At 40.0% G+C, this 18,749-nt stretch overlaps 1 protein-coding gene across 2 annotated transcripts in view; it reads left to right on the plus strand.

The window, feature by feature from the left end:
- Positions 1 to 18,749, plus strand: part of UBXN11 (UBX domain protein 11) — a 29,868-nt gene that overhangs the window by 6,600 nt on the left and 4,519 nt on the right. The window contains exons 2-14 of one of the 2 annotated variants that reach the window (XM_042440430.1): positions 529 to 619; positions 2,151 to 2,188; positions 3,157 to 3,183; positions 3,548 to 3,643; positions 5,395 to 5,492; positions 6,600 to 6,645; positions 7,032 to 7,105; positions 7,891 to 8,005; positions 9,149 to 9,366; positions 12,810 to 12,887; positions 16,431 to 16,551; positions 17,534 to 17,637; positions 18,329 to 18,399. In XM_042440430.1, coding sequence (XP_042296364.1) covers positions 555 to 619; positions 2,151 to 2,188; positions 3,157 to 3,183; positions 3,548 to 3,643; positions 5,395 to 5,492; positions 6,600 to 6,645; positions 7,032 to 7,105; positions 7,891 to 8,005; positions 9,149 to 9,366; positions 12,810 to 12,887; positions 16,431 to 16,551; positions 17,534 to 17,637; positions 18,329 to 18,399 — 1,151 coding nt within the window. In that variant the 5' untranslated portion in view covers positions 529 to 554. The remainder of the gene's footprint in view (positions 1 to 528; positions 620 to 2,150; positions 2,189 to 3,156; positions 3,184 to 3,547; positions 3,644 to 5,394; positions 5,493 to 6,599; positions 6,646 to 7,031; positions 7,106 to 7,890; positions 8,006 to 9,148; positions 9,367 to 12,809; positions 12,888 to 16,430; positions 16,552 to 17,533; positions 17,638 to 18,328; positions 18,400 to 18,749) is intronic. The other variant, XM_042440432.1, reaches the window with a different exon arrangement.

Raw genomic sequence — 18,749 nt, forward strand, 5'->3', positions numbered from 1 at the left:
TGGGATGCTGGGATTTGTAGTTTGTTGTGGCACTAGAATGCTGTGGCAGAAAAGGCAAAGATTTTATATACAGTACTGTAATTACAAATCCCAGCATTCCATAGGATGGTGCTACAGCACTTAAAGCTGTGTGTAGATGCACCGTAAGGGTGCACCTGATTCTACCCTGAAGAAATAACGCAAGTTGGCACCACTTTTAAGTGCTGTAGCGCCATCCTATGGAATCCTGGAACTTGTAGTTTTACAAGCTGTCTCTGCTTAAGTGTGCTGGTGCCTGACCAAATGACAAATGCCGGGAGCCGTGACAGTTAAAGTGGTGTCAAACTGCATTATTTCTACAGTGTAGATGCACCCAATGTGGAAGCTCAGCCACATTTACTCAAAAGGAGTCTCAGCGGGGCTTATTTTTAGAGTTCAGTGTTTCACATCTCCAAAAATTAGCATTGTTCTCCTTGTGTAGTTAATACAGTTCCAAGCTTCACATGTTAACCACAAATTGCAATACATTTTGTCTTCTTGCATCTTTAGTGTATGAAACTGATAAAAGATAAACCATGACATCGCCTCTCTCCTCTCTGGGGAAGATTCGTAGAATGCCACTTCAGTTGCAAAAACCTGGGTAAGTGAGGGCTTGTTCACACAATCATCCAGATCTCTGGTAGCAGCAGCAGAAGGCTGTACCTTTTGGCTCCAAACCTATAATGACTTGTTGAGGATCTTGCCTTTGTTTATCAAGTTTACTTTCATGTCCATTCTAGTTTTCAGCCCACTGCATAGTAGAAATTGCATCTCAGTTGAAACCCGTCAGAACTTTGAAAGCGTACTTTATTGGACTACAGCTCCCAGTATCTCATAGCCTAAATAGCTAGTCTGCACGTAAACTGTGCCATGCTGACAGGAGGAGTTGTGTTGCCTTGAATCTCAGTTCTGGGGAAAAGGCAGGTATAAATAAATAAAGATGATGATCATCATCATCATCTTCTTCATCATCATCCAAAATGTATTTTTTCCAACCTCTGAATTGAATTAGGGGGCAGTTAGTTTTTAGCCACACTGTAGTTTGAAGTCACTAACAAAGGCAATTGTCATCACTGACTTTATTTCTTTGTGAATATTTTCATTATGTGTACTCACATTACCAGCAAACCAAAAGACTTGTTCACTTAATGTTGGAGGTAATTGTTGTGTTTCAAATATACTAGGTTGTCATTAAATGTAGAATGGAGTATAGAAATGAATTAACTAATAATAATTAAAATAAATCGAAAAACTAGTAATATATTAGCTATCATGGGTCCCAGACTGGGAGGAAAGAGTGTCAGAGTGCTTGGACCCAGTTTCAACTGCTTTACTACTGTAGTGACTTTTCCTAGTAGCAGTAACCTAAGCCACAGTACTTCATGGATTTGTAACTTCCAGATTAGACTACTGTAATGCATTCTTTGTGCAGTTGCCCTTGAAGATTACTTGGAAGCTGCAGCGTCTGTGAAATGCAATAGATATTTTGATGACTGAAATAGCATATAGATCCCATATAACACTGGTCTTAAATGGCACTCTTTGCCAGTATGCTTGTGGTCCAAATTCTTGATCCCTGTGATGATATTCTAATCTCTTAATGACTTGGGACTTTGTTACATGAATAAACATCTCTCTTAATCTATACTTGCCTGAAGACTAAGGTCTGTTATAAAGTCTCTCTTCTGTTCTTCACCAGTAGATGCAACATAATGTGTGAAGACATAGGAAAGAGTCTTCTCAGCTGTAGCCCCCTGGTTTGCTTGGTGTTTATGTTAGCTTCATAACATCATCAAGTAAAACATGGTTAGTTTTTAGGACTATGTAGCCATGTTCTAGAAGAATTCATTCCTGACGTTTTGCCTGCACCTATGGCTGGCATCTTCATGGTTCTTTATTAAAGCCTTTTGGACCAAATTATTTTTTTTCCAAAATGTACATGAAAATGGTTTTGAACTGATTTAACCTTAAAAACCTGTTTTAGTCTTTCACATTGTTTAATTTAGTTTGTTTAAACTGTTCAAATTGATTTTCTTCTGTGCTGCCCTGTGGCCCTGTGATAAAGTGCAGTACTGTATATAAAAACTTCAGATAATAACAAAAAATATTTCCTGATTTCTTCTGGATTTCAGAGAAAGGACCATACACCACAAAGAGCGTACCCGGAATGGTAAGAGATAAACCCTTATAATCCCTTTGTGTGTGTGCATTAGTTAATTGTATTTTATGCTATATAACAGGCATTGAGAATCCCTATCTTATGTGGATTTCCTATCCAGTCACTGATCAAAGATAAGAGATTACTGTGTTTATCAGCCAGGCAGATGTAGCATGGAACGAAGCTGTGGTTTACAACCCAGGAATATACTGAAGTTTAGATACTTGTGACTGCACTTACTGAGTTTATCAGTCCTCTTAATTCAACAGTTCTGCCTTGCTAAGGTGGGTTACAGCCTGCACCCGCCCCTTTCCCTGGTGATCGGGGCCTCAGCTGCCAGACTGGCAGCCTCCGAGGCCCTGATCCGCCGCTTTGCAGGCTGCGGGGAAGCGGCAAAAGGCCGCTCCCCAGCAGCCTGGAAAAGGGTGTCCTTGGGGATTCAAGCCCCAAGGACACCCCGCTTGGCCCCTTTCTCCCTTGCATCGTTAGGCTCAGCTGTCTGAAGGCTGCGCCCAGCAACATAAAGCAGGAAGGAGCTCCGAAATGGAGCTCCTTCCGGGGTCGCACAAAGGGCACACTATGCGCCACGGCGCGGCCTCAATACGTCACAACCGCGCCGCCTCGTTTGGAGGCGGCGCGGTCGTGACGTATTGATGGCAGCGGCTGTGTGGAACGGCTGCCGCCATTTTGTGCGCGCAGAGCGCGTACTAGCGTTAGGGGGGTGCGGAAGCACTGCCCCTTCCTAACCCTAGTACGTGCTCATCTTGTACTTATATGGCGGTCTGTAACACGCCTAAGTTAGACATGTGTTGAACAGTCATTATAAGATACAAACCAGTCAAAGACCAAACTCAGTTTTAAAATGTTAAGATTAAGATACACAGTAAAATTCTGGGATTAGTATGTTACAATATAGAAATTTTTGTGTAAATTATCTGTAATCACTTTTCACTGATTGGAAATCATAAACTCTTTTTTAGGTCAGGAAGGCCTGCAACTGAATTGTGGTTTGTAATATTTTCTTAATATTTTTTTCACCCTTTCCTACAATAAGCATATAAATTTTTGTTGTGTGTCTTCAAGTTGTTTCCAACTTATGGCAACCCTAAAGCTGATTCCTTTATACAGTCACAGAATGATTCTGAAAGTGTGCGACTATAAAAGCCAAGCCCAGCCAAGAAATGTGTTCTAAAGGGAACTCAGCTCTGCTTCATGCTGTTAGTTCTGTGGTTGTGGGGTGGGTAAGATATGTATGGGTCTGTTATTTTTAAAATCTCCACCACATCCAGTTTTTCTAAATGCTAAGGCTCCCTCCCAAACATCTTCTCATCACCATCAGCATAACAAGAGACAATCCCCTTTGCTTCACAGAGGATGAAATTGCTATGATGGATGAAATCCTAGGGCCAGGTGCTCAGATTCCAGTCAGTTTGCCTTCCTGTTCAAACGGAACTTCAAGCAATTCAGGTATATTTGCTATGAGTGGAAGAGTTGGAGATAAGGTTATTTCTCTGGGTAATGTGAAATGCATGTTTCAGACATGTAGACAACTCGGAGGTTATGTACTGTGTTTCCTTCTTTTGAGGGGTCTTTGTCTTTAGACAGTCCTCATACAAGAATATACAAGAATAGTCTGCCACAGAATTCAGACCCCTCCAGTAACCTCAGTTTTAAGTATTGGAATGAAAACATATGTTTCTAGCCCTCGTGATAAAGGAGTTACATATGAAAGCATACAAGGTAGAACCCAAGCAAGTATATAATGAATGGGATATTTATGCCTATTGCTCTAGAGTAGCAGTCACCCATGCTAAGTGGAAAACTGCTATTGATGCTGACACCAGGAAGAGATCAGTTTTAAAAAGGAGTCAACAATTCTATTAGGCAGGGACTAGCTTTTAATTATTGGTTTGTGTGACATACTTTGAATGTGGAATTGATTGACTCAGACTTTGAAGACTATTGCTTATGAAGATGGTTATTTTGCTCTACTAGGCCAAGGAAACTATTATCACATTAGTCTATCAGATGGAGGGATGCACGTGCTCATTGCTGAACCAAATTCTGAGGACTTACACATTCCCTATAAACCTACTTCCTTCTTTCCAGCATAAACATACAGCCACATTCAAATGAAGAGATGTACACGGCCTTCCTCCACTTCCCACCTTTGAAAACGTTTTTGATGGAAAAGAAAAATAGGTGCAGATCATAAAATGTTAAACAATGTGATTCCACAAACTCTTCTGGTTCTGCTGCTGTCATATTCACTGCTCAAGTGCTACTCAAAGGGGTGGTCCCTGGTGAATTTCCAAGAAGAAAAGAAATAGTTGTAGCCAGTGGCACAAATATGGTACAGGTCCTTGACGTATTGAGGGAGAAAGTAATGATCTCCTACAGCAGATAGCCTAAGAAGCACTGCTCTACTCAACATGTGCATGACCCACAAAATATGGAAGGATAATAGTGTTGCTTTTCTAGGGAGAATGTTCATCTTCATATGAGTGGATGGTGTGGAGGTCAGAGCTCCTTTTGAAATTTGACCCCATATGTAAGATTGAAGAAATCCCAAATCCCATTCGCAGTCTCACATCAGGGTGGTCATTACATGGCCTGTGGGCTGCATTTGGCCTTTACACCCCATTTTAAGACTGCCATGGTGCCTAGCTGTTAGAGATTCAGCTGTCGTATCCTCACCATCCATACCACGGAGACTGTAGCTGCTTCTTTCTTTCCTGTCACTTCTGGAAAAGCAAAGACATTTAGAATCTTGAAGGATTTTATGGTTTGCAAGGATACTCTGGCACCCTTATACGCTATAGAGAGCTGTTGCTGCTGCAGAGTATCAGTTCTGGTGGAGGCACAAAGAATCCAGTGGATTCCAGGGTGTCTCATTAGCAATGTCAAAGACTATTAGTATATTGGTCTATATAGTATAGTATGTATTAGTATATACTATTAAAGAAGTCTTGACTTCTTTAAATATAAGAGATTCATGTGTGCACACATACATAGTCTTCTCCCACTGGTGAGCCAAAAACTGGTTCTTTCTCCCAAGAAGCTGGACAGAAAGCCAATATAGAGAACCCAGCATACCAAGCCTTCTGGCATCTTGTCTTTTTTTCAGGGAGCACAATGTGTCATTGTGAAACTAATAGCTCAAATATGTGTTTGAATCTGAATTGCTCTTGTGATGGATTACTTTCATTCTTTACCAGCTGCTCCCAGTGACATGGAACTGATGACCTCCATGATGCAGAAGATTGCTTCCTTGGAACAGAAAGTCAAGCACCAAGCACAAGCAATCCAGCACAGGGTGAAAATGCTAGACTTAACCACATTTAGTTTTTGTGGAAACAGTTCAGATCAATGATAGCTGAAAGCAGATCTGTGTTTAAGTTTCTTTTGATGGTTTTGGTATGCATTATTCACTAACACTACATATATAACAACAACAAAATCTTCTGGTAGCTGACAGAATAAAAGAGAAAAATGAACATAGTCACATGATGTCTGTGAAAGTACAGTAAAATCCAGCAAGTCAAAACTAACCAGATAAGAACAAACAAGCAGTTAAAAAAGAGCAAAAATAAAAATCTGCAGCGCTATAACAGTATTAAGCACAAGATGAATTTGAAACCAGGGAAAATCAAAATATCTTTGCTGCTAAAATATAGAAAAACACAGGAGATAAAAAATATTATGAAGTGTAGGATATTGAACATTTCATGCATGTGCCGTTTTGGCACAACTGTGCATGTTTGAAAAGCATGGTTACATCCCAAACAGAATAAGATAAAATTGATATATTTCAGAACATTATTTTTATACAGTTCAAAGAAAATTGTGCCCTACACCTTGAAATAACATAGAAATCCACTCCAAAACCAATCCTAACAATGAAAATGAATCACCTATACCTAAATGCACTCTGGGAAAAGGTCTGAGATTGCTCTGTGATAGCGCGAACAATGCGTTACTGGCTTACGGATATTTGCAATAGAGCAAATGAAGTGCTATCGGCAAGCTATTCACGGGGATTCCTGGTGAATAAGAAGTTACAGGAGCATTCCAGGTTGTTAATGGGAGATGTATGGGATGAGCATAACATTGTGTGAAAATCTTCACACGATCATGCAGTCATGACAGGAGCATTGTGTTTTTCTCTCATTTCTTATTCCCCGTGTGATAATCTCAACTGAATGTGTGCATAGCGAAAGGTGAACCATATTATGGAGTAAATCACATTCACTCTACCCAAAGGTTGATTCCTGAAGACACTTGGTGTGCCTAAGGACAGAACAGATATGTACTAGTGTGTGTCCAATAAGTAAAAATAGTCTGATCAGCTGCTGCTGATTATAATGTTGCGTCTGAATTTAGCACTTGATCATCTTTTTGTCTTTTGCTTTCGGATCTGCAGGATAAGAAGATCAAAGAGCTTGAGGAAGAGATTCAGGAAGGAAAAGGTAAAACTGTACCATACTTCCCTTTATTATGTCTTTCTACCTTCAGCAATATGCAGGGGCCATGTCTTGCTAGAAATGAGGATGTGTAACTGAAAGCCATCCTTCAGACATGAACGTGTGGAGAGATTGTATTGGAATCTTACCATACATGGTGAGATGAACCTGTAGGAAGTTTTATGGCTGTAATGACTGCATTCGGCTAGGCTTCTGTGTGATACTGTACATCTGAGAGATGACTGTCCAAAGGTGAAATCCAACTTTATTCTTTTCCATTTTGAGTCACAACATTAACTGATAACAGAGACAGAGCTATGTCTGATTTTTATGTAGTTTGTTATTTAAGTAATATGAAAAATCTTAAACCTCTTCTTTATCCCCTCACAAAGCTTCACAGTCATGTAGAACCAAGGAACTGGAAGAGTTATGCCTTCAGCTACATTATCAGATCTGGGAGATGGAGGTAAGGTTAGTGAAAGTGACCAGAGGTTCATTCTTTCTTTAGGAAGCTGAGCTGTTTGAAGAATAGGTAAGAGCCCTTTGACCTGAACCTGGCCCTTGAACAAACTGACCTCTGAGAAGCTACTGCATCCATCTTTCTAATGCTAGCCAACAGTCAAAGGGAAAGGGAAACTTCCTTTTGTTTCTTGCTTCTGCTTTTAAAGAGAAAGGAAGAAAAGAGGTATATTTGACCCTTCAATTTTGAAGGTCAGGTTTGGAAGGCTCTGTGTTCCGTTTGGGCTCAAGTTCGCTCAATACTCTAAATCTGAAACTAAGTCAATTTCAGGCGAACACTTTTTCCACCCCTATTTTGAACTGCTTGTGGAATAGGACTTGGGAAAACTGGTTTCTAGTTTAAGCCATGAAACTCATGTTCTCTTAAGTCTCAGCTACCACTGAAGGTTGTTATGAGAATAGCTAGAGAATGAGGAACCCAATGCTGCCCTGAGCTGCCTTGAAATTCATTACATAGAAGACAGGATGTAAGTTAAATAAATAAATAAATGAGTTACAGAACTAAAATAAAACCTTACTTGGGAAAATTTTTCTTTGTGTTCCATCTCAGAGCCTCAAGTACCTCATTTGCCTTTCTCACCCAGTGTTCATCATGCTGTTGCCTGGGTTGGGCTCATCACACAACTTTATTTTTCATATTCCATCTCAAAATCTTAATTACCCTTATTTCCTAACTTCATATTGTTGCCTTTCCCCATAATTGCTAAATTGTCCCCATTTCTCTCTCCACAGCGGTTTCTGAATGACTATGGGTTGATCTGGGTTGGAGAAGAAACAGATTCTCCAGAAGAACTGGAGTCACCAAAAGAAGAAAGAATTCACCCACTGAAAGGTTTTTGGAAGCCAGGTTGGCTGGAACAAGTGACTACCCCCATTTTAGATACATTATTAATACAAATTATTATTTACTTAAGCCTTTCCATGTCCTCCCTGCTTGTGGTTTTTTTGTAACTTGAAATATAGAGTGTGAGTTCTTTGGAGAAGAATCTTGTAATTTCCTTACAAAACTCCTTAAAAGGCCATATATAGTGATCGGATCTAATACATCATTCCTCCCATTAAATGACCATTCAAATAATCATAACCAAGAATCATGTAAGAAATAATACAAACAGGTGCTCCCAGGTTTCAGAATAATGTTTTCAAATGACAGCCTCTATAAAAGCTGTTTTTCCCCCATATAGCCACCAATGAAACAGCACTCAGGAAAACATCATAAAAAAATCACTAAAAGTATCCAGGAAGATTGTGCAAATCCCTTCTTGCCTCATTCCTGTTTTGAAAATTATTTAGACTTTTAGATTTTAGCATTGAAAGGCAGTTATGAATGACAAAAAGCCCACATGCCTGTTACAATTTCCAAGACACTTGTTCAATATGTTGAAATATACCACTGTGGAACAACCCCACATCTGGAGCTCAGGATATAAAAAAAATGTAGTCCTCTTGACAAGTCCTGTTGACATTAGTTTAATGTTATCTGTTTCCTCAGTTCAGGGAAACCTGGGACCATAGCTTTTAGCATTGATTTCACATTTCCCCTTCCTCTTCAGTTGGCTGGAATGGACTCACCACTGATGATTGAGTCCATCCTAGTGAGTCTACCACTGATAGCCAGACTCACAACTCATGGTCATGAAGCTCCTGCTTGGCATGCCATCTCCTGAACTCATGTTGAAGGTATAGCAAGGATGGGAGGATAGTCCAAGAACCAGCCAAAAACCCAGGCAAATAGTGTGGAGATTTTCAATCCTCTGGTTGGCAAAGTTGAAGCCTTCTCAGGAAGTCTGTTGCCAAGTTCGGCTCTCCTTGCTCATCTTCTACAGGGACCCCAGATCCAAAGTCTAGGTAGGGTTGAATCTCAAAAGCAATGGAACTGTTTTTCTTGCATTCCCTTGATATAAGAAAGGAGTTTGGAGTTAAGTTATAGGATTTGGGGGTTGTTTGGTCATTTTCTCACTCTTAGTACTTACTTGTTTCTTTGCTGTAGGTGATGCCATCCCTTCAAGAACCCCAATCAATTTTGATTTGATTTTTGAAAACCTGAAAGATTTAAATGTTTTGGCTGGGGATGGCATGTCCCAAATTGAACACACATCTGCGGGTGCTAGGCTGAAACAGCTGGACTCAATCCCCCTTACCTTCTATCAGAACGGGATTGTCATGTTCAACGGACCCTTCCGGTCATATGAGGAGCCTTCCACACAGGTATGGATGTGTTTTCAAAGGCCCGAAGCACATGGGTCAAATAAAGCAGCTTCCAGCCACTTCGGAGGCATGGTGTTTATATGATGCATGCCCCTGAAGCAGCTGGAAGCCCCTCTGAGGTCAGCTAATGCAGCCCGAAGCTGCTGGCTGATTCGGGACTGTGGCTGCGGGCAGCTTCAGGATTTTGGCATCCGATCACTGCAGTCCCAAAGCGATTGGGGCAGAAGCCCCATCTGCTTTGCTCAAATGAAAATGAATTGCTGAAGAGTAGGCGTCCCCACCAGTAAACATTAGAAGGGAGACCTTTTGTGGAAGTCCTGGTGTTACAAATTCCATACTTTCTGCTAACAAAGAGATCAAAAATACTCATTCCTTTAGTCAGAGCTTGGCATTTTGCAAGTTTCTTTTAAGAAATCTGGTTAAAGGCCAAGAATGTATACTAATAGTCCTAAATAGAGAAGTCAGGTTTCTGTGGAACTGCATTGTTCCATGTTGGTCAGAGGTACAATCTTCTCTGACAAACTGAGTTCAGAAGAAAGTGTCAACAGGCTGGCTTTTGTACCATATAATTGAGCCATCTTTCCTATTCCTTGCAGCAGTTTTCTATTTTAAGAAAATGGTCTGTAGTGATGATTTATTGTTGTTGGTAGCGGCTTGGGGGGGGGGATCCACTGTGACAACACAAGGAAGTTGTCTGCCTCTTGACTTTTTGTAGACCTTGGTTGGATCCTGCAAGATATTTCCCTTTTTTATTTTGAGTAAAACTACTTACTCGGGATCACTGAACACAGATGACTTACTGGTTATCCTATGTATGCATGAGGAGTCTAGGTTTGTTTGGTTTTTTAATGATAGTCAATCATCCTTCTGTAGCTTACTGCCCCATAAAACCACACTTTCTAGGCACTTTTCTGTCCATGATGGCTCTGGTACTGGGAGAAAAGCCAGGTTTATAACTAACTCTTCATGAGATAGGCTGCAAAGAAGGAAAGCAGTGTGTATGGAAGGGCTTAATGCACCCTTTTGGTTAGACAATCCATGCCCTCCACTCAGTTCCCTTTCTTTCTACATGCTTTGGGCTCTTCTTTGTTTAAATATGATCGAGGGACTGCCACTATCCTGTTTATTGTGGTCATTATTCTGTAAATGATTTACAGGTTGAAAAGGAAGTAATGCAAAGCAAGAAGGAACCCAGGTTTTTTTTTGGCTTCCTAGAATTTTGAGACCATTCCAGAGCCCTGCACATTGCTTCTGTAGCCTTTTCAGGTCCATTCCATAAGACTGACTTGTGTGGGTGCTGGTTTTGTCATGTGTGCTTGTTGCAGCTCCTCAGACACAATGAACAAATTATCTGGACTCTTCACCATATGCAAATTCTGGAGTTTTGCATGCCATTATTCATTCTCCAGGAATATAGTTTGCAGTGACACACACATTTCAGAGCTGGCCTGGAAATTTTAGAAGCAGTATTCTATAGCTATTTTGTAGCTATAATTTTTAAGCAAGAAAAAAATATTCAGTGAACCTGTGGTATATAGGCTTCTTCCTCGTAGATGATTGAACAAAGCTTAAGGTTTTGTTTCTAAAAAGATGCTAGTTTTTATGGTTTAAAAGAAGCTAAAGTCTCCACTCTTGTAGGAGAAAAGTTTCATTCCATTGACTAGAGCTTCCCAGTTCAGGGCAAGGTGGATTTTACCTTTAAGGAGGTATACACTATATTCCATTTACACAGTCTCAAAACTTGCATTGTCTGAGTAGGTGTGGTATGTTTTGATTATATAGCTATTCCACTTTTTTTCAGTGGTGGAACTCAAGGCAGCAAATGCCTGTCCAATTTTCAACTTCAACCCCATACCTGATGCATGGTAACACTTAATTTATCTTTGAAATTCTTTTCTGGGAACTGTTTTCAAACTTGATAGTCTCAATTTGATAGTCTCTAGAATACTGTATTTGGTATTCAGTGTCCAGCACCCAGCGATGCCTTTTCTTTTCTTTTTAATGTGTAGTATAACTTTCCATGTATCTTGATGTGATTATTCCCGATATTTCCACAGTCATGTTGGCAGCGTGGGGAAATATTCACCATTATGGCATCAGGGGTATAGAAAGATGTGGTCTGCTATGGAGGAGGAAAAGGAGTTCGTCACTGTCTACATCTATTTATCTACATCTATTTCCATCTGGGTTTACAGAGTTTGGGCATTGAAATGTTGGTTGTTCTAACAGATGACTTTTTTTGGGTGGGGGGATTGAGACAGGGATGGTATGACTACATTTATTCTTCTTGGCCTCTCAGTGGCTGGTGTTATCTTTGATCCTAGTATCTTACTGGACTAGCTTTGTGGGTTGGAGATACATTGTTCATACCTGATGGATTGATTTCAGAAAGCAGCACTGGAAGAGGTTGGCTTGATCCCATAACAGCTGTGCTGTTGAGTCCTAAAAGGTTCCATCATATCCCCAGTGTTCTGTGAAGGTCTGAGTGAGGTCATGTAAGCTGCTGGTACCATCCAGCTATGTTGTTTGATTTCATCTCAAGTGGGACTGGAGAGGTCCTAAATTGCTGTCTCTCTGGGCAGAATGAGGACTGAGATACCCAAACTGAATTTTGATAAGAGGAAGGCATTGTGGGCAAGTGAATGCTGTCTCTTGAGAGGTTGGTACAAGCAGTTCTGGATGAGTTTGCAATAACAAGTGTGCAGGCTGTGTGTAGGGGCATTCTTGGAGCCAGCATAGTCACAGGAAACCCATATTGTCTCAGTGGTTTGCATTTGGAATGCTTTGTATCATGTTATCTTGTTCATCAGATGTGATCTTTACTGAACAGGGTTAATTTGGCACTGTTGACTTGCAATTGGATTACCGTATTTTTCTTATGAGCCAGTGTGGCATAGTGGTTTGAGTGTTGGACTTTGACTCTGGACTTCAAATCCCAGCTCAGCTGTGGAAACCCACTTAGTGACCTTGGGCAAATCACACTCTCTCAGCCTCAGCAGATAGCAATGGCAAACCTCCTCCGAAGAAATTTGCCAAGAAAACCCCACGATAGTCTGCCTTACTCACCATAAGTCGAAAACTACTTGAAGGCACACAACGATGACAACAACAACAATTGTTCTTTTGCTTAAGGCTGCCCATTAAGATGGTTCAGAGGCGTCAACTAGTTCAGAATTCGATCATTTGGATTCTGTCTGATTTGAGCAAATGAGCCATTTCACATAAATTCTGAAAGAAATGTGCTGGCTGTCTTTTCTGAGCCCAGTTCATAGTGTCGGTGCATTCCTTTTAAACACCATTACAGCTTGGGACCAGAATAAAAACTGTTTCCATTATAGCTCTGACCCTTGGTAGGAAAGTGTGCATCCTCCTGCCTGCTTACAGTAGGCGTTTAGCCATCACAGAAGGAAATTTGACATGTATACCTTGCCTTGTTGTTTCAGCAATGCCTGCGAGATATCATGGATGGTTACTTCCCTTCTGAGCTGCAGAGGCGTTACCCAAATGGTGTCCCATTTCAGGTATGTCTCCTCTGCTCTCCTACTGCGGCTGCTGATGCTCATGAGGCTTCTTCTTCTTCCTCTTCTTCATTCTTAGTTTACAGAAGTATAACTTATCAAAAATATGGCCTGGGGTGGAGCAGCATTTAAAAAACTGAGAACTGGTTTCTCTTTAAGGTTAGATTCTTTTCTGCTTTGAGAACAAAGTGTTCTAGCTGAGGAACTGAGACTGCTTTTAGTTTAAGGAACCGAGCCTGTTTCCTCCTTGGTTTCTACCCTTGCTTTAAGTAGCTTTTATATTTTCTGCTGTTATTGCTTGATTAATGCTAAAGATCATTACTGGGAGGATTTTTTTTTTTTTGCAGGACGTTATATCTTTAGGGAGAGTTAGCATAGTGGTTTGAGTGTTGGAGTAGGACACTAGGAGAGCAGGGTTCAAATCCCCTCTCGGCCATGGAAGCCTACTTTAAAAAAAATTATTAAATTTCATACATTATTGATTATTATATAATGCATAATTCTGTATATATATTTCCTACATTCTGTTCCAATTTATCTAAATATCTTCAATATCCCACCTCAGTGCTCCCCTTCCCCAGAGCCATTTCCACCCTTATATTCCATCCAAAACCTCAGTTCCTCTCATGGAGGTAATCTTTGATCTTCTTTCCTCAAGACTTTCTCAATAAATTCTTTCCAAATTCCATCAAAATAACTTCTTTTCCATATTCCCTTTTTTAACTTTCAATTTGCATGCCAATTTATCATTCATTGCTAATTTCCATACCTCTTTATACCAGTCCTCCAATTCTACAGTTATTTTCGTTTCCCTACATCTTGCTATCATTAATCTCGCTGCTGTAATCAAATTTGTTACCGATATTTTTCTTCTTTTTTTCCATTTCTCCGAGTTATATAACGATAATAATACTATATTCGGACTTCTATATATTTTTATATTCATAATATATATTTTTTATTATCGCTTTCTCCCCAAAATTTTGTACATATTTACATTGCCACCACATATGCATATATGACCCTACACCTTGACAACTTCTCCAGCAATTTTTAGAATTATTCTTATCATTATTATAATATTATTTTATTATTTGTAAGGCAAAACTCTGAACAGATCTTGCGAAGAAAATTCTGTGTTAGGTTCAGCTTCAGGTTGCCATAAGTCAGGAATGACTTGAAAAGCACTCTTAGAAGAATAATTTGGTTACAAGGAGCAAAGAACACCTGAGATATTGAATGATAACGCATTTTTATAAAGAATAATCCCCATTTTAAACATCTGATGCGGGATGACAGATGTAGTCCTCACCCTTATGGTAGAAAGAACAAAGGGCATTCTAGCCTGTGGAATTCCCCTCTGATATAAAGGGGAAGTGAGTCAGTTTTCATTTTAAAGAGAGGCATTTTCTTCTCAGACTTTTCTTTACACTTGGATGGTGTTCTAAAATGTTACGTCCTCCTGAAGTAGCTTTTTCCAGTTTCTCACCTTGCCTGTTAGCATATCATGTTAGACATTAAAGAACCAGAACTGTATGTATAATAAGCAAAATCTAGCATCTCTGCAGAGCTCTCAAGAGAAAAGGATTGGAAGTCATGTTACAAATAAATTTTAATCTTTTTAAACTTTGTAATTATTTATAGCTTTAAGTTCATTTTATTGTAAGCTGCCCTGAAATCTTTGGATAAAGGGTAGATATGAATATTTAAATAAATAACTATTAAATAAATAAACAAAGGCAAAATAGTAGATTTGAACAGGTTTGTTTGTTTTAACAAAAAGGCTAACTTTAGCAGAAAAGGGTTTATTTTCAGAGACTGGCTTTTCAAGTCTGAATGGGGTAAGAATCTGAGTAGTTATTTCATGTTGGATGCACATGTTTGTTAAAAAAAATAAAAATCAACAGCACCATGTTTAGCAAATACAACACTCAAAATGTACATGTAATAGAAGATATAATTTAAGAAAACAGATGTGTCATAAAAATGTCATTTTGGGACATGTGACAACTTCATGCCCTTGGTTAGGTTTCCCACTCTCCCAGCCACCGCCACCCACATTTCCCTTTGGAAAGATTAAAGTGATGGCAAGTTTTACTAAGTTAATAAAGAAGTCACATACTGATAACTGAAACTTAGCATTAACCTAGAACCAAGGTTGGCAAAGACACTGTGGCCACAAAGGGAGCAGGTGTTTCCCCATAACTGCCTCGCAGGCCTGAGTAGAATGCATGTGCTGATACATTATTGTACTGATCGTGGTCATGGGAAAAAAGTTATTAGAAGGCATACTCACATTGTATGTGCAGGAGAGTGGGTTGGTGTGATGGTGGAGTTATATTTTCTTATCATTATTTTCAGAAGTACAGAAAATGTTTCTTTTCCTTTTTTAAAGTGTGGGCCAGAGTTCCCCAAACCAGCCTTTAAACAAGCAGGCCTGCGAGGCAGTTATGGGGAAACACCTGCTCCCTTTGTGGCCACAGTGTCTTTGCCAACCTTGAAATGTCAGTTAGCTTTGTTGCAGATATGCAAGCAGGAGTCAGCAAGGGAGTGTCATGTCCGAGACATTACCTGACCTGATGCTCCTTTGCAGATGTGTTGGGCTGCAGCTTGCATAGGCATAACCAGCACAGCAGCTGGAAAGGGTTGTGCTAGTGAGAATGGTGAGAGGTGTAGCCCAATTCATCCTGAAGGGCACTAGCTTGAAGAATCCTACCCTCCAAAGAAATTTGCCTTCAGTCTCAAAATTTCTAATATTGTAAAGAGTGAGACTTTGAGAATTGTTCACACCTAGAACTTTCAAACCATTGGCAGAGTTCATGGGAATTTCAATCCAAAACGTTTGAAGAGCACTGAAGTGTCCAGTAATAAACTGAAAAATACAAAAGCCCAGAATCTATCTCCATGCATCAACTTCTTATGAGACCCATTGACTAGCTAAAGTTGCATTTTTGCTTTACACAAAACATAATTTTAACAACCAGTAGATGAGACAGAGATGAAAATTACATTCTTCCATGTCCTGTAGGTGAATGCTGGGAGAAGGGAGATGGAGATTGGGAAAATAGCAGATGCACACCAACTTCAATCTTCTGACCAGGACTTGTTGTTCCAAATGTCTGAGCAGGACTAGGAAGTATTACATTTTGTTTTATAATTCCCAGAATTACTGAACCAAGATGGTCACGTTCTCCTTCTAAGATCTCCTTCTGGGGTTACCCAGTTGTTCTAGATGGGTTATGGAATCCTCTAAATATTCAGTACTGTGAGCACAAATGAAATTGGAAGAGAGAAGTAGTAAGTGGATGTGCTTTTGTGGGACTCTCACCCTTGATGTTTTTCTTTAGTTATGCAGCATCATACATTTTCATCTCCTTTATCCAAAGGGATAACCATTTCTGTTGGTAATTTCCTTTTGGGTTTCCATGGAAGGAAGTTGGGGACTGACTTCTCTTTCATTTGTTACTTTTACCGGAGCTTGACACTGACATCTGGAGTCCAGGGTCAGACAAGGCACTGAATAGCAACTGTGGTTTATTTTGACAGGTCACTGACAGGAGAGATATCTTCTTTCAGGAGAGGAAGGTGCCAGAGAGTTTTCCTGGTTTGGGGCAGATCACTGGCCACTTGAAACCAAGTGGAATAAAGGAGACGCAAGAGCTCCCTGGTAAGATGGTGGCTATGGGTGCTTTAAAAAAAAAAACCCTCTTTCTTTCAGACTCAAATTCATCCTTTCCTACCCTGCTGTATTCAGATGAATGGGATCATGACTCCTACTGGATGGGGGCTATGGCTGTACTGGTGGAGAAGGTTATAACTTTAGTCTCACTTATTTGAAGGGCATCAGGTGGAGGAAATATGGTCTGACTAAACTCAAAAGTATGCCACAGTACATTAAAAAGTTTCAGGCCCCTGTTCTCCTGTTCTCACTCATTCAGTTCCTATTCTTTCCTTTTAGGTTTTTTTTCACCTGTAATTTGGTGACATTTTTCATAAATATGAGTTGGACCTAGACTTAATTTTATTCAGGATGCACCCACTGAAAACAATGGCACTGGTTGATTCTAACTAAATTAAATTTCACTCAAGGGTAGATATTGACAGACCACAACTTCTAGCATTCCTAGCCAGTATAGCCCATGGACTGGAGCATGGACTGAATTTTTGTGGTCAAGTGGATTTATTCTGCACAAAAGCCATATGTAGTTGTTTTGCATTTTCCGTGCAGGAATTAATATTTCTCCATTGAAATAATGTTTTCTCTGTAGAAAATGCTGTTTTCTGCACAAAACAACCACATGTGAATTTTGTGCAGAGGAGATCCAAATTGCAAATCGCCTTCAAAAACTGCAGAAAATTGCTGAAATTACTCATTGTTACATTCAAGAAGAAATTTAGTCTAAAATTATATCCCTAGAGCAGAGTGTTCCAGATATTGTTGGACTGCTGCTCCCATCACCCCTCCCCATTTGCTGTTCTGGCTATGGGTGATGGCAGTTGCAGTCCAGCAACATCTGGAGGGCCATGTGCCTCTCACTCTCGAGTGGAGTATTCATGCCCTCTCTTTTGCAGTCACAGGTTAAATATTCTTCAATTACCGTATATACTCCATATAAAGCATCTTTTCTTGGTATCCCTTGTCATGGCAGGTCCTAAGCTCACTCTAGATCAGTTTTTGAACAAGCTTCCAAAGTCGGTAATCCGAGATGGGAATGTGATCGATATCCGGGGAGAGATTAAAAAAACCCTGCAGGTAGGATGAAGTCTCCTCTCTAGTTTTGTTTGAATGTGACTTGAGTCATGTTAACTTTTACTGGTCAGAAAATCTGCTAATACCCCATTTTTAATGGGCATGGGTCCTTGGTACCATTTGACTTTCTAGAGCTCTTCTCATGAGAAATGGTACTCTCTGCTAGTCTGTCTGTCTTTGCCTTCAAGTTGCCTGTCGACTTACAGTAACACTATGAATTTCATAATGTTTTCTTAGGCAAGGAATGCTCAAAAATAGTTTGACATTGTCTTCCTCTAGCTTGCATCAAAGAATACAAGATGAGCATTTAGAATTCCTGCCTTTGGAGAGTTTTTATTTTCATTTTTAATCTCCAATTTTGAAAATCACTGATATGACAGGCAAGGTCTAAAATAAAGCATACTGCTGCCTACAAGTAGCAGGGGATAGAAATTCAGAGGCAGGGTGATTATGAGTGGTAGTAAGAGTCATGGGAATTGTAGTCCAGCATATCTGGAAGGGCACCAAGTTGGGAAAAGATAATTTAGGTGCTGAGTTTGGAAGTTAAACCAAGAGGACCCAGTCTTCTGTTCTAAGTAGTACTAGTAAAGCCACATTGTTAATCACAAAGATGTATGATAGAATAGGCAGGACTGTCTCTTCTGATTTCTCCGATGATAGTTCAATCATAGCACAGATTTCTCTTTGGTCCCAGGGCTCTGGTGGAACACGAAGCCATGAAGTGGTTCTGGTGGAGACACCCAGCCTGACTGCAATGAAAAAAAGGTGAAAAACTTACCATTTCTTCTTCACACAAGTAGCCTTGGTGATGTCATCCTTGACATGCTGCAGGGACACAATTAGTGGTTTTAAATATGAGCAAATATATAAAGATAACAAGTTTACTTCTGTTCATGGAAGTGGGAGGAATGTTTCCAATTCTGCAGTGGACCACTAGGGGCATATAATTGACTTGTGGAGTAGCCCTTGCTTTTGAGCAAAGTATCCCACATAATGTCAGTGTGGGAATGGTAAGAGTAGATACAGTATCTTGTCCAAACTGGGATTAAGTGTTTTGGACAGCAGCTCCCATAATCCTTGGCTGTTGGCTGGATTATTTTGGTAGGGTTGTAGTC

The sequence above is a fragment of the Sceloporus undulatus genome, chromosome 9 (assembly GCF_019175285.1).
Source record: "Sceloporus undulatus isolate JIND9_A2432 ecotype Alabama chromosome 9, SceUnd_v1.1, whole genome shotgun sequence".
Taxonomy (NCBI): domain Eukaryota; kingdom Metazoa; phylum Chordata; class Lepidosauria; order Squamata; family Phrynosomatidae; genus Sceloporus; species Sceloporus undulatus.